Source organism: Labrus mixtus, chromosome 14, assembly GCF_963584025.1.
Source record: "Labrus mixtus chromosome 14, fLabMix1.1, whole genome shotgun sequence".
NCBI classification, from domain to species: domain Eukaryota; kingdom Metazoa; phylum Chordata; class Actinopteri; order Labriformes; family Labridae; genus Labrus; species Labrus mixtus.
In genome coordinates this window covers 29,208,475-29,224,134 of record NC_083625.1, presented here as the reverse complement: position 1 = coordinate 29,224,134, position 15,660 = coordinate 29,208,475, and the positions used below count along the sequence as shown (strand labels likewise).

Below are 15,660 nucleotides of genomic sequence, written 5' to 3'. Positions count from 1 at the left end.
CTTTTAAACACTAGTGTCTAATAATGACTATTTGGTCTTTTAATTTGAATTCATTACACTTTAATTTAACTTTTTATGTTTTACCCAAAGAAAAGTACACTTGAGAAATATTTCCTGTATGTCAACAGCAAATTGGGTCCCACTTGCTTATTCAGCAGTTAACCAGGATGTTGTATTACTAAACTAAGCTTTCATTTGTAAACAAAAAAGTATCTTCATTTAGTCCTTTTGATTTCTTGCATAGAGGTCATGTGTGCTGAAAGCTTTGCTTAACAAGACTTGAAATTGTTTCACAGAGCACAGCAGCTATAAATATTGGAGCTATGTTTGTATTAGTTTTTCTAAGAGTACGACTATAATTACATTACTTCAAGCTCAGAGTATTCTGTGTAGGTCAGCAGTTTGCCTGTTGACTCTGTGTTCTTACAGGAAGCAGCTGTGGGTTTGTGGACTTTGAGTTACAGCTTTATCTTAGCACACAGGCAAATCAAATTTCAGAAGCTTCAGCCAATGTCACTAACTATATCACAATAAGGTTAGTTTGGTGTTAAGCTGTTATTAATATGGGGATCCATCAAGCTACATGGACTTTTATTCACTTTTAGTGCAGTTGAAGATGATTGTCTGTTGACAAGATCTTGTTTAAGTTTTAAGTGGCATCATAATATGACACATTTTTAAGTTTCTCAATGTCCCTTTGGCAGAACCCTGCATAAGATGCGAGGTCATCATTTTCCTGTATCATAGTTGCAAGGAGATAGAAAAGAACATTCCAGTTTGTTTGGGACATTTGAGCTCTAATGCTGAAAATAAGTTTTTACTTTAACCGCAAAGCAAAACGTTATTTAATTAGCACATACTTTCATGACTCCCTTGCATCATTGGTAGTGGGGGAATAAAATATATCCTCTTTTGCAGCTGAATATGTATCATAAGACGAGTACTGTGTGACTGGCAACACTGTGGGAACTGCACGAACATAACTCAGAGAAAGAATCAAGGTTTAACAGAATAATGTTTTTCATTATTATTATTATTATTATTATTAGTGAAGACCTGATTTACTTTCTATAACAACAATTTCAAGACCTAATAGCTATGCATATGGATGTATAATATTTAGCACTATATGTGATACTGGTCTTTATTGTTTATCTTTATAAATATTTGAATTGCCAATCTTTTCTGTGATTGACCCTTGATGTCCACCGTATGAAAAGTTGTGATATCTTCAAGTAGATTGCACAGGGCTCCAGTGAGTCTAACAGTCCGTTGAGTATGTCCAGTATTACTTAGCCTGAAGTTAAGTAGGTTACAACCTGGGAGCACTCACACTATAGGCAACCCCTAAAGTCCAGTTTGTTTGACTAGTATGAGTGCTCCGATCCGTTCTCAGGCACGGCACACTTCCTTGGCCCTGGCACGCTTGGAAGAGGTGTGCTTTGGCACTGTACAGTTTTGTGGCTGTATCTGACTAATATGGCTCAAAATAAGTCACAAAGTCAGTAAAGTAGCTGTAATGTTGTTGTCAGATGTGTGGACGCTTACTCGACCGCGCGTTCCTTTTTTTATTTTTATTTTTTTGAGTCCGCCTGTCTTGTTAACTAATCATGCATCTGTTGTATTGCAACATTAAATACAAGAGGTAACCGTGCTGAAGGTCGTTTGGTCAGCTCAAGCTGGAGGAGTGTGAGTGCAGGCCGGAGGGGGAATGGGGAGGGGGGACAATCGTGCTAATAGGAACTATATGCAGTCTAGGTCTAAGCCTATAGCAGTATAACTATTAGCTGGTCCATACCTCCGCCAGCCCTAACTATAACCTTTATGAAAAAGGAAAGCTTGAAGCATATACAGAGCGTGTCTGCCTCCCGGATTCTGACTAGTAGAGTCCAACGGAGAGGTGCCTGATAACTGAAGTTTCTAACCCCCTCCCATAGTACATTTAGAGACCGTAGGTTACAAGGAGGCTAGTAAATGTCTCTTAGGGTAATACGGCACTATTCACTCGTTTAGATACGATGGTCCCTGGCCATCAAGTGCTTTGTAAGTGGGAAGAAGGATCTATTTGGTATTATTTATTCTAACAAACACAGCGCTCTGTAACAGAGTTGGATTGTCTACCTTTTCAGCTAAAGACTTCAGCAGGCAGTTACAATACTAACAATACATTTCTGATCCATCAGCTGATGTCTGTATGATAGACACAAATAGGTGAGATGAAATGGTGAAAAGTTGTGTTTCCGCCGACCGCGTATGGTGAGGGGAGGGGGCTGGCGTTAGGGTCCAAACAGAGCACCGAACAGTTTGTGTGTGTGACATGGACTGCATGATATGGCTGTAAATGGTGATGGCTATTAATTGTGCGTGTCTAGTGGCGCGGCCCATAAGAAACTTTTAGATTCATGAAAGCTGCAGAGTGTTGCACGGTGTCCCCCAGACATGAAAATTACAATTGAGAACACTTTGATTTTGGTGTCATCAAACCATAGTTTTTATTTCTGGGAATTTCTTCTCCTGCACACAGATGAGTCAGGAAGTCAAGAGGATTGCCCACAGAGTGGTGCCCTCTCATGGTCGTTATCTCAGAATTGCTCTGTTTGGCCAATTGGTGTGATCTATAAGGGGTACTGGTTCTTCCAAACACTTCCATATTATGAAATCACATAGAAGTGAAATTTAGTGTCTAGGAACATCCTAGTTTAATCGAACTGTTTTGATCTATTGCATCAACTCAACTCGCTTTGCAACAAACAGCACATTGCATATAGTCGGATTGCACATTGGTACAGTGTGGAATCAATTTGCTCTTGTATCTTTTGGGTTTGAGCAACCAGATGTCTTGTATTCTAAGTTGTGGGTTTTTTAATAACCATTATTTAGCTGATACATATGAGACCATGTCCTAGTGACTTTTCTGATTCCTGACTATCAGGTCATATGTGGTCCCATTGTAGAGCTTCTGAAATGAGGCCTCTACCTGAGGATATGTAGAGATCCACTGGCCAGTAAGGATATCACTTTGAGGTATTTAAAGAGAGCTCTGGGGTGAACATGTGTTTTGACTTCCTGAACAGACAGATTTAGCCCTGATGTGTCTAGCCATCTCCCCTGTGTACTTCCACTCTGGATTGCAGGTGAAATATAACCACTGCCCTAACACTGGACTGTCACACACATTCTCTAAGACTGGACTGCTAGATAAACTAAAGTCGCATACCCTAAACTTTAGGGCCTAAAGAGACTCTGCAGTTACTACACATGGCTGAGGAAACACTTGTCAATTGTCCCCGCCTGCTTCAGCTTTGCTTACATGTTTGAATATGCGGTGACCTCTTGGAAATCTGGGACACTGGTGTGACACGTGTGTCTCAGTGTCTTTGAACCTCCAGTGATGTTATTCATAGCATTCATTTGTCTGTGAGTTATTGTTGAAAAGTGTGCAGCCCAAGCAGAGCTATCTTTTCCAGGTTATCACCATCATGTGAAGATCATAACAGTGCTTTTAACTGCTCAAAGGTCTCTACTGAGGTAATTAGTATATGACATCAGCGCTGACTGTTGACCTTGGATAGTGGCAGAAACATGTTGGCCAAAAGTTGTTTTTGTTTTGTTTATCATGCTAACGTTTTTAGTTGACATAACATGAACATCGCTCTGGATTAAAGCGTCTGATAAGTGAATTGTAGAACTAGGGATTGAGGTTTTTTCTCTTTTCTAACCTGAAAGTTTGACCCATGAGACTCTGATTAAATTAGGATATCAGTTGGTGGTCAGCTCAAACTCCACCTGCTGATTTTAATAGTAAAGCAGTGAGCCCTCTTTGCTGTTTGTGCTCAGTTTCTGTGCTGTGAACTCCACCAGATTAATATAACAAGCTTCTATTATACAACAAGAGTTTGTTAGCCAACGACACAGATGTGTTTTTATGAGGACACGCTGATGGGCTCCATGTTTTTGTATGTTTCAATTACAAAGCTGTGGTTTCACTTTGGTTATTATAAAGTAAAAAAACTGTGATAAATAACTTCACAATCAGGACATTGTTATTTATTTGCGTACATAAATGATGGGAGTATACACAGTTGGTTGCAGCAGAGCGACTCTCTCTTTCTTCTCTTGGTGTTTGAATGGAGTCTAGCTACAGTGAGTTACTATGGTTAAGGGGACGCACAGTGTCTGTCACTGAACCTTCTGTCAATTCTTTATTTTGATGTTGTACAGTCAGGTGAACTAGGCGATTTTACTGTGGTGGTGAGGGCACCAAAAAGCAGAGGTGTGGACTCGAGTCACATGACTTGGACTCGAGTCACATGACTTGGACTCGAGTCGGACTCGAGTCACAGATTTGATGACTTTGGACTCGACTTGACAAAATCATGAAAGACTTGCAACTCGACTTGGACTTCAACACCAATGACTCGTGACTTCACTTGGACTTGAGCCTAATGACTTGAAAATACTTGAGGTTTTAATGTTATTTTAGGTCCCATATATAATTTCCGCGATGTGCAAAACACGGACGGAATCACAGAGTTTTACAATGAAAATATAATCAACTGTGTACAGAATATCGTGGGATTTGCCTCAATGTGGGTGTGATTTATTAAAAAACCCTACGTGTTTTTATAAAATATATGAGGAGTTTTATGCGCGTTTGGTGTACCTGCAGCTTCTCGCTGCTGCTCCGCTTCTGTTTGCATGTTGCAGGCGGGAGCTGACAAACACTCACACATATGCATGCACGCACACACCGGAATGCCAGCCATCGCGTGCATGGATGGCCTGGGCACAAGGCATACTACTTTTTAAAAAATAAAATAAGGTGAGCTAATTTATATTTAAAAATGTCTCAATTTCCTGACAAGATCTAATAAAATTAGCCAAATCAGTGATCTGATCTAATGGAACACACCGTTAAACACAGAATTCAGTCAAATAAAATGGAAAAAACTGAATTTAGGAAAGATAAACAAAACAGAGTCAGTCACACTGGTACTGTTATAAGTAGGCTAAATAAAATCAAATAAGGAATCATGATTTGTGTAACTGTAACAAATGATTACTCTGTTAAAATGGCATTTCATTTGGTGAAGAGAGCTAATGACTTGTTTAGGACTCGAAATTCAAAGGTTAGGACATTTTGACTCGACTTAAGACTTGCCAGTCTTTACTTGTGACTCGACTTGGGACTTGAGACCAAAGACTTGAGACTAACTTGTGACTTGCAAAGCAATGACTTTGTCCCACCTCTGGCAAAAAGTGGTACTTTACTGACTTTACAGCTTCATTTAAGCCATTTTAATCAGACACAGCAATAAATAAATTAATTGTTCTCCGATGCACGCCCGCACATCAGAGAACAACACAGAGAACATGACAGCTACTTTGTGTCTTATATTGTGTCATTTTAGTCAGATACAGACATGAAACTCTGGATTTCTCCAGAATGAAGGCTGTCAGCGTTGTTTACCCGCGTGCTTGTGCTTGTGCATGAAGTGTACCGTGCTGAAGCACACCTCTCTGAAGTGTGCCAAAGCCAAGGAAGTGTACCGTGCCTGAGCACGATACGGAGCGGTCACACTGGTCAAACGAACTGGACTTTAGTGTTGAAGCGTGCTCGGGCACGGTACGGATGGCCAGTGTGACCGTGCCCTCAGAGTGCTTTGACTTTGTTGTAGCATATAGTCCTGACACAGCTGCAGTCTAGTCCTGGCTTCTTTTTTGCCATTCTTTGTATATAGAGCTTCATACAGGATGTTTCAAGAAAAAAATAAAACAATTTTTTTATTTTTTTTGGATTAACTTTTTTTTCACGAAACAATAATAATAATAATAATAATAATAATAATAATGAAACTAAAATAATCTACTACAAATACATATTAATGTGTTATCAAAAGGTAAAGATAGGCTTTATCAGTACAACTACTGAAATGTTCGTAAATGAACCAAGTTGAATTGACAAATACTTGATGTGAATTGGTGCCAGATGCAGAAATAAAGAGGTTACATCTTAAAAACAAAAGTCACAAAGAGGAGGTAAAAAATTCTATTTTCCTACTCTTTGTCCTTTGAGAGAAAAAGAGAAACTCGCTTGATTGTTAACTTACTGAAAACTAGATCGTTTTCTTTACATTTTTCATGTTTCTCTCTTTCTCTGACTTTTTTTTTTTTTAATCAAGTGTTGTTTTTTTTATTATGAAAATATGGGCATACTCATTTATAGATCAGATAAACATTTTGTGTCTGTCATGGCAGATCATCATGCCGGCTGCTAAAATGACGGATTTCTATGGCTTTGATAACTGTTGGAAATATTTGAGGTAATATAAATACTCAATACAAAATATAAATTAGGTTTAGTCCATTTTTAATTAATTTGGATATTCGTAAGTAAACATTGTCATACAATTCTACAAATTATACCTATACCTTAAATTGATTTAGATATTTTAATGTTAACATTGTAATAAAATTCTACATATTGTACGTTTCAAGTGTCGTTTATGTCGAGACATGGTTCAGGCTATATCAACAAAATGGATATCAGTGAGTGATTACAGATTTCAAAACTTTTAACTAAAACACTTTTGTTCAAATTAAAACTGTTAAATAAGATAAATAATTTTAGTGTCCGATTAGTCTGTTTTTACTGTTCTCTATATTTGCTTTTCCTCTTGGACATTTACTGAGAAAACCTTGAATCAGTGGAAATAGATGGTGGCCAGCAGCTCTAGATCAGGAAAATATACCCTTGAAAAATCAAGTCTGAGATACACCAATGTTGTTGACAAAATTGAAATCATAAGTTCTGACTATTTTTAAAATCAATGTTTTTGGGGGAGTGACACTTGTGACAACACGGCGGGCGGTGTTCTAAAAGTTAAACTGTTTTCAACTGAGAGTGCTCTGTATCATGCTTAAGCACAGTACAGCTCCTTGGCCCTGGCAGGGCTTGAAAAGGTGGGCTTCAGCATGGTACAGTTGCTCATACACGAGCCCAAGCACAGGAATGCAACGTGGACATGACGTATAATCGTTTTCTGCTTTGCATTATTGAGAAGTCGAGCATAAGAGGGCTGTATTCGACCAGAACAGCTCAAATAAGCCACACAATCAAACAAGTTGCAGTCATGTTCTGTGTGGTGTTCTTCATTGTTAGAGACTAAAGAAAATTCACTGTGCTGCTCTCAGTCCGTGGCTGCTATTTGACAGAGCTGTAAGTTTTAAGGTGTGTTACTTAATGCATAAGTTGACTCAATGAATCAATCAAGCCACCTTAATTGTCAAAATGATAAATGAACATTGTTTGTTTTTATCATCTCCCTTTCATGAAATACACTTTAGTGATGATCGTATGTTGAAGCGCTCAAAGTGTTTATGAATTTCCATTGGCTTATGTGGAGACTTCAAATACTATATTTGTTTACTTGGAGCGCTGTTGCAGTGCACTCCGGCAGCACTACAAGTAGCCTATGGTGATGACATACTGTACTGACGTTACCGTGCCAGCGTGGGACTGGAGAGGGGGGACATTTGTGCTTGAGCACGGTATTGGGCAACTGGGTGTGAGTGCGCCCATAAGTTTGTACCTTTGAACCCCCCTCCAGCTTCAGCCTCCCACCCTTAATGTAGTGCTGCTGAAGGTGCATGTGACTGCAGTGGCATCAAGTGACAGTCCTTAAAAAGAGTGCTGTCTAACGACTGAACAGAGCCTACTGTGACTCTGCAAGGTCTGTGAGATTCAATAGCACAACCTGGAGCAGCTAGCATGATCTGCTTCATCCTGTAACCAACCAGAGCTCACAGTAATGGAGACATCTTGTAAACAAGTGACAACCCTAAGATGCCTGATTCCATGTAATCAGTGTTATTCTCAGGTTTCTCTGTCTTATACAGTGTTCCTCTATTCAGAGAGTTCTTCATAGAAATACAATTAGCAGGTACTGTGCAGCTGCTGCTGTCTGTAAAGTGGAGCTGTAACACCATACCCTGCCACACGCACCTCAAGCCTGCTCCATGGGAAATTCTGAGTTTGCACTAATGTGGTTAAAGTTTCAGAGTTCCTTATGAGCTTTACTCCACATTAGACATTTCCTGAAGCAGGAAGTGGTCTTCTTGTTCTTAAAGCAAGCCTTGGATTTCCCACAGGAAGCATTACTTAACCCAACCCCTCCCGACAGCACAGCGGAACTGAGCTGATCGAATGTGAGATTGGATGGGAAGCTTTTGCATTTCCTAGCGGTTATCATGTTGATTGCTTGTGGATTTGACTTGCACATTTTGACTGTCCCTGTCTGTGGTTCTTGGAGCCAGAGGAAAACCAGGACTAGATACACATCGCTATGCCTCTGCTGTTGATTAAACTTTGTTGTCCTGGGATGAATTCATACTGATGGACAAAGCGTTGATATTGATATTGAAAAACTGGTAATTGAATCAAGATATATCATTTTAAATAACTTGACTCATAGGCACAGTATTTGTACTTTTTGTAAGCCTTTTTTTTTTTTTATTATGGGTGGGGTGGGGTGAGGGGGTTTCCTGCTTTTTCGCTCTTTGCCAATCACGATCACATGCTTGATGCATGGAATTATTACTTTTTTTGTTTGAATGTTGGATTGATAATAGATATGTAATTCATCCTTACAAAACATTTATAAAAAGGAAAAGTAGAGACACTTAAATTGTTATTGTGCTTCCTTCTCATTCAATGAAACATGACATTTATTTTTCTCTGGAGTTGTGTGTAAATGCTACTATTGTACACAGTACAGAGGGATTTATAATACATGTCTGTGGTGGTGAGAAATGCTCACAGGCCTTACAGAAAGAATCGCTAAACTGATCCTGCACCAGATAAAAATGTATGCAGGCCATTCCAGCCCACAGACTGAGTGTGGGTTCCATAAGCTTCTTGTTAGTGATTCAAATTACATTTTAATGTGTGGTTATTAAGGCCAGATCAACATTTAAAAAACAGTAATCCTTTAGTCTAAAATCACACACTTTTGTGTCAGGATTTTTGCTGACAGAATACACTTTATCTAGTGTTTGCTAAGAGGTGTATTAATGTTTCCTTGCGAACAATTGTGCAAGTATGTTTGTTTTCAGAAGTTGCCTTCAAAGAACATGTTTTCTGCACAGGCTTTCAAAAATTTCAGTTCTGTTTTAACAGTTAATTTTTGGGAAGTCTGTGAGTTTTGGATAAATGCAACACCAAGGCTGTTGCATTAACAGAGAGGAGCTTTTGTTACTTTGACACATTCTCATAATACCACAAGGAAGCTAAAGCCAGTCAGCGACATTCAGCAGCAGAGACAGATATGAGTCAGAAGGGGAAGAAAGGGGACTCTGGCCTCTAACCACTATCAGTATTGTAGCTGAATCCTCCTGGACCCTGTGCTCTGAATAGTGTGCTGTGTACATTAAATTAAAGCAATATTTATTGGAAATGACTGAAATCATGTCTTGTCTTTTTTTTTATTGGAGCAATACTTGTAGTAAGAAGATCAACTTTATTAACAATTTAGACCGACGCATTTCGGCTTGTGGCCTTCATCAGGGTCATCAAGAAACAGATTAACAAATATAATTTAAATAGGGTGGGTACACAATTGAAGGAAAGGTAAAAAAAAAAGGTAGGGACAACCAATCAAATGCCTCCACATGTGTGTATCAGCTAATAGGGCAGATGCAAGGTGGGCTGTTTGTTGGCCAGGTGACATGGAGGTGAAGGGCGTGTCTAACAGCCAGATAAAACCATGAAGTGTAGAGACTACACAAGAACATACAAAAAACATTAACATTTAATGAATACAAAAATACATGAAGTGGAAACAGAACATGGAGACCTATTAGCTGATACACACACATGTGGAGGCATTTGATTGGTTGTCCCTACCTTTTTGCATTTTTTTACTTGATCTTCGTTCTACAAATGTTGCTGGAGCATTTTGACCTCTTCTAAGCCTTTCACTCTTCATGCACCTTATCAGTTGGTGAAGTTTGTGCCAGAAAATCCTTTTCTTCTTGACTTTTTTTATTGCCATGATCAAGCTTAACTTGTATGCATTTCTTTTATTTATGTATCGCAATTTACTTGGAGTCTTCTTTTCACCTCATGTCTCGACTCTTTTTCCCACCATAAGATCAAAAGAAACATGAGATCTGATCTGAGCCCATGAAGAACATTCTTTCTCAAGCATGCTATTCCTCTCTTTTTGTTTTAACATTTGAAAATGACTCTGCAGAACTTTTATGTGGTCATGAAATAAGCCCGTCATGTATTAACTGTGAGGCCGTTTACACTCGTGAACATTTCAGGCAGACTGCCCCTGAAATCTGCAGTTTGCCTTTATATCTTTTATAAATATATATATATACGTATAGTTTGATACATTCACAGTAGCAACAACAGTAAAAGGTACTAGTGGGCAGTTTAATGACGAGCATAGAGATCACACCGGTTGTGCGCGTACAGCCCATGGCCGTGCTCGTTCACCACCCCTCCCGCTCGCTCGTGGTGAAGCTTCCAGAATACTTCCTCCTGCTTTCTCACATCAGCTTCACAAGAAAAACTTACTTGGTAGCTGGCAGGAAAAATTCCTGGTAAAGTCGGAGTGTAAAATTCCGGTATCGGGGTGTTCACGCATGCTGCTCATCCTGGAACATTTTCAGGAGTTCTGTGCGAGTGTGAAAGAAGCATTGGTTTGTCAGGGCATGGACCGACATACACACAAGTCATTCCACTCTTTGATTTCATTATTTCTGTTTTGTCTGTCCATTATAAAGGAAGGAGCTTTACAGGTGTACTGTATAATAATTAGTCAGTTTGAAGTGCTGTAGTGCACAGGTTGTTTCATTTGTCCTGATACAAACAGAGTTCAGGACCAGCAAGTTGAGTGTGTAACCTCTACTCCCCACAGTCGTTTGTGTTGTGTCTGAAAGGCCTTTTGTTGTCACATGGGTGGCCCATTGTGTATATAAAACGCAAAAAGCCTTTTGTGTGGTTTCCAACCAACACTGAAGGCTCAAAGACCACCCATGTAAACAGACCTCAATGGGTGACAGCCACCCTCTACACACCAGTTACTGTTAACCACCATCTTAAACATGATAGCTCAATCGTTTCATGTGATGTGGCTTTGAAAAGCGCCAGTTTGAAGATGTATCACTTATATGCCAAATAGCATGTAAACATAATATTTTCTTTTTGGAAGTTTTAGTATAAAGTTGTATTCTAAAGATGATGATATTAATCAGTGTTTGTCAGTCTGTGATCATTGAATCATAACAGTCTTAGTGAATACAAATAGCAAACTGAAAATCTCCTGTTTTACTTCATCTTCACTTTATTGTCCAGAGGGATTTATTTTACAGCCAGATAAAACCATGAAGTGTAGAGATTACACAAAAGAAACTCTAGACTCTGATACAAAAAAACATTAACATTTAATGAATACAAAAATACATGAAGTGGCAACAGAAGCTGGAGAGCATATAAAACCATCATTAAAACATTCAAAGTTAACAGAAGTGAAGTCCCCTTTCAGTCCTTTCTGGGTCACGTTCAAGTTTAGTATTTTTCTGGCCTGTATGATACAATAATTGTTCATCCTGTTGAATTATGTTGGATGTTGTTCAATCACTGAGACCCTGTGATGCCCCCCCCCCCCCCCCCCCCCCAGACTTGATCCAGTGTACAAATGAGATGAATGTGAACATCCCTCAGCTGGCTGACACACTGTTCGAGCGGACCACCAACACTAGCTGGGTGGTTGTCTTTAAGTCTCTCACCGCCACACATCATCTGATGGTCTATGGCAATGAGGTTAGTACTTACACAATATTTGTTCCTCATCTTTGAAAGAATAGAAAATTATTCCCTCCTAGCAGCAGTTGTTGAAGTGGGTTGGGGAACAAGAAGCAAATTATACAAAAGTTTTCTTCCAAGAGTCCAGTCTCGTAAAAGAAAAATTTAATATTTTGTAGGAATCAATTTACTGGAGGCGATAAACAACGCTGAATAGAGCTGAACCCTTTTTTTTTTTAATTTGCAATGAGTTTGGAATTTACCGGAGGAACTGTGAAAAGTTATCTGTATAAGCAATGCTTCTCTCCCAGCATGTTACATTGTAACTGTTGAGTGGAGTCCAGTGAAGTAATGCCATATTTTCCACACAGAAAAATGAACACATAGTTGACATACAAAAAAAAAATCTGTTTTACAAAATGAGCTGATATAAAACTAATTGTAAGTACTTGAGAGAAACCTAATGATTCTATGATCATTAAGTTAAAATTTGAAAAAGCTCAAAGTCTGGAACAGTCTCACACTCGTCAGTTTCTCTTCACCCTCACTGCCAAATCAAATTTAAGAAGGGGTGGGACTTTTGATATCAGCCTGGTCAACAATGATTGCATAGGATAAACTCTATTTTCAAAAAGCCATTACAGCAGTAAGCATCACTTTTGGTTAATGCTGCCTGCTCAAAAATCCATAGATTCTAATGTGTTGTTTTTTTTCTTCAGAGATTTATACAGTATCTGGCTTCAAGGAACACATTATTCAACCTCAGCAATTTTTTGGACAAAAGTGGTCTACAAGGTAGGTAGCAGTACTGTTCACATAGTTTTAATCATTCGCCCAATTTTAGTATGTGTTATTTAACAATACCACCTCACTCCCTCTGTTTGTGATGTAGGCTATGATATGTCGACGTTCATTAGGAGGTATAGCCGCTACTTGAACGAGAAGGCTGTGTCCTACAGACAAGTGGCTTTTGACTTCACTAAAGTCAAACGAGGGTAAGGAGTTTTACCTGAACCATCAGCTGTCATGCTCTTGTTTCAGACACCTGATCTTGTTAAGAATTAGTCTTGCAAAAGCACATTGTTACAGTTTTAGTAGAAGTTGCATTAGCTCATTCCAGAAAGGAGAGGAAATTACATCTTTTTTTTGATCTGTAAAAGTTTTCCCTTTCCTTTTACTCCGGCAGGTCTGATGGCGTGATGAGGACGATGAACACAGAGAAGCTCCTAAAGACCATCCCAATCATCCAGAATCAGATGGATGTGCTACTCGATTTCAATGTAAGTGCTGCACATTTGGAATCCAAATTAATTGCTGACAAGTATATCTCCATATATGAAGTACACTTTGTTTGTTTTTTGTCCTAATTTTAATATCAGAAGTTCTAATCACCTCATGTCTCTTTCAGGTCAATGCCAATGAACTGACAAATGGTGTGATCAATGCGGCCTTCATGCTTCTGTTCAAAGATGCTATCAGACTTTTTGCTGCATACAATGAGGGCATAATCAACCTTCTGGGTAAAAACAAGCTTTTGTGTTGCCATTAGCCTCGCAAATTCTCCATTTTAACTGTTTCTGTGAACAACGAGCTGTGCTGTGAACAACAAGATGACAGTACTTTGCAGTGTTCTTTGAAACTAAGGTTGGCCTAAAATTCCCCCACAGTTCATGAAAGTCTTTAATTAACAGAAAACTACATAATTTGCAAATCTAGCAGACTTATTCAAAAGAAAGCGGAAGTGTTCAGCTACTACCAGCAGATCTTGTGATATTTTTTCATTATCCAAACCTAATTCTTAAATTAGAAGTGTTTCTTTCTCCTGTTTGAGCATCACAAGCATGCACTGCAGAGCTCCTCAGCTCATTGCTCCCGTTCTTGGTTGTTGTAGACAAAAAAAAGATTTTCAGTGTTTTTTTTTTTTTCATACCCTCAAACAGGCGAGCTTGCTTAATAGTGCAGATTACTTGGAGTTTAAACATGACGGCGGTGGTGTTTCATTTTTTATTTGTTGTGCTTATTTTTTTTTTCTGTCAACAGAGAAATACTTTGACATGAAGAAGGTTCAGTGCAAAGAAGGACTTGACATCTACAAGAAATTCCTTACACGTATGACGAGGATCTCAGAGTTCCTCAAAGTTGCAGAGGTATGTCTGGAGCCACATTATCCATATTAAGATTTTTAAAAGCCCTTGGATCATTTTGATACTCCAGAAATATTATTCTTCAAAATTCTGATGCTTTTTGTTCTCTCCTTGCAGCAAGTGGGCATTGATCGAGGGGACATCCCGGATCTGTCTCAGGTAAGCCTGGCTGAAGTTGATTTAATCAAAAAACATGACCTGACCTCTTTGCTTGCTTGGCTTCACAAAAAAGGGATCAATGGCCAAATTTTGGGGAGGCACTCTGATGTGATAGTTTTAGTGAAATACTTAAATTTGGAAACAATTCATATTCAATTAATTCAATCATAAAAATAACAAACCACTGTTATGTCAAGGTGGAATCAGAAGGCAAGACATGACGTATAAAGAATGATGTGGAAGACGATGCCACTTGTTTTCACAATGTGAAGTTTGCATTGTTTCTCTCTACTGGTACGGTAGTTGAGCTCTCAGCCTGGAGTACCTTTGACAGCTGTGAGCCCCGGACCTATTGCTTATTGTCACACCACCTCCCCTACCTCTTCTGGTCTCTTGTTTTATTAAACTGAGGAGTCTTTTCAATCAAACCAGCACTCCACAAGGTTTATTTACTCTGCAGTATACCACTATTTTTTAATGCATGATAATGACCTAATCAGAGAGAAAAGGTTTTATAATTTGGCGCCAACAGCTTGGTCAAGTCATCATGTATCTCAACATGCTTTGTACAGCCAAGCGGCTGCTTGCAGTACACAATAAATCACATGAGGTCACCTGCAGTGGTTGATGTTGCTGTCTGCACGACAGAGCGTGTCCATGAACAAGCTTTAGAAAAACAGGGATTAAAATTGATCCTTATACACTTACTCCTCTATTATTTTGTTTTCTTGACTTCAATATCTATATAAGTGGCATCGAAGCTGAACTTCTCATTGGCTCCCCCTACCAACTATTCCTTTTCTTGCTGCTCATAACCTTTTTTCTAGTCCTTTTTGTGTTGGACCACGTGGGTACTGTTTTACCTGAATGGTCTGTTGTGTTATTTAGTGTGATTAGTAGACCAATTCACAATTTTGCTTGCAATATTTCCAACTTATACAGTCTGGAAAAATGTGTGCAGTCTGGGGCCTTGGTTATTCTGTGTGCAAACTTAGACAGGTTTAGTGACATTCAGGATATGGACTTCCAAACTTTGGTTCTGACTATCTTTCACAGGCTGTTATCTCTCTGCAGCTTCTGTACTAATACCTTTTTAACAACAGGTGATCTGCTAGGCAGGCCATGCACGTTCCCACTATTGTACTTACAAAACCTTCCAACCCACCATTTACTCCTGACCTTGAACTTTCTGCAGTAAATAAAGGAGTAAATCAAGAATCCTGCTTAAGTTATTTTGTAAAAAACTCTATATATTTATTTGTGAATAATGATTCTAGTATAACTTACCGTAACAGATAAATCAGAATTAGAAAAGATTTGTCTGAAAAATTTTCAAAATATATCTTGACAGTTACCACCTTCATTTTCTGTATTTCTTCCTTTTATCTCTCCATTCTCAGTTTACAGTTTGTGTAAGTATCTGAGCCTCTGCTCCCCCTTTACTATGTATTTGTGAGTAGTTCTGTTTGTGCACTCTTGGCAGTAACCCTGCATGCCTCTGTGTTCTTTTTTTTTCCAGTAGATGATGTCTTGTATTAGGCA

General features: G+C 38.8%; 1 protein-coding gene across 7 annotated transcripts in view; it reads left to right on the top strand.

Moving 5' to 3' along the window:
• The window catches only part of picalma (phosphatidylinositol binding clathrin assembly protein a), a 33,179-nt gene that overhangs the window by 580 nt on the left and 16,939 nt on the right, over positions 1-15,660 (top strand). For 5 of the 7 annotated variants that reach the window (XM_061056094.1, XM_061056092.1, XM_061056091.1 and 2 more), the window contains exons 2-9: positions 11,691-11,833; positions 12,535-12,610; positions 12,708-12,810; positions 13,002-13,095; positions 13,224-13,335; positions 13,856-13,962; positions 14,077-14,118; positions 15,519-15,530. In XM_061056094.1, the coding sequence (XP_060912077.1) occupies positions 11,691-11,833; positions 12,535-12,610; positions 12,708-12,810; positions 13,002-13,095; positions 13,224-13,335; positions 13,856-13,962; positions 14,077-14,118; positions 15,519-15,530 (689 nt within the window). The remainder of the gene's footprint in view (positions 1-11,690; positions 11,834-12,534; positions 12,611-12,707; positions 12,811-13,001; positions 13,096-13,223; positions 13,336-13,855; positions 13,963-14,076; positions 14,119-15,518; positions 15,531-15,660) is intronic. The other 2 variants (XM_061056095.1, XM_061056090.1) reach the window with 1 other exon arrangement.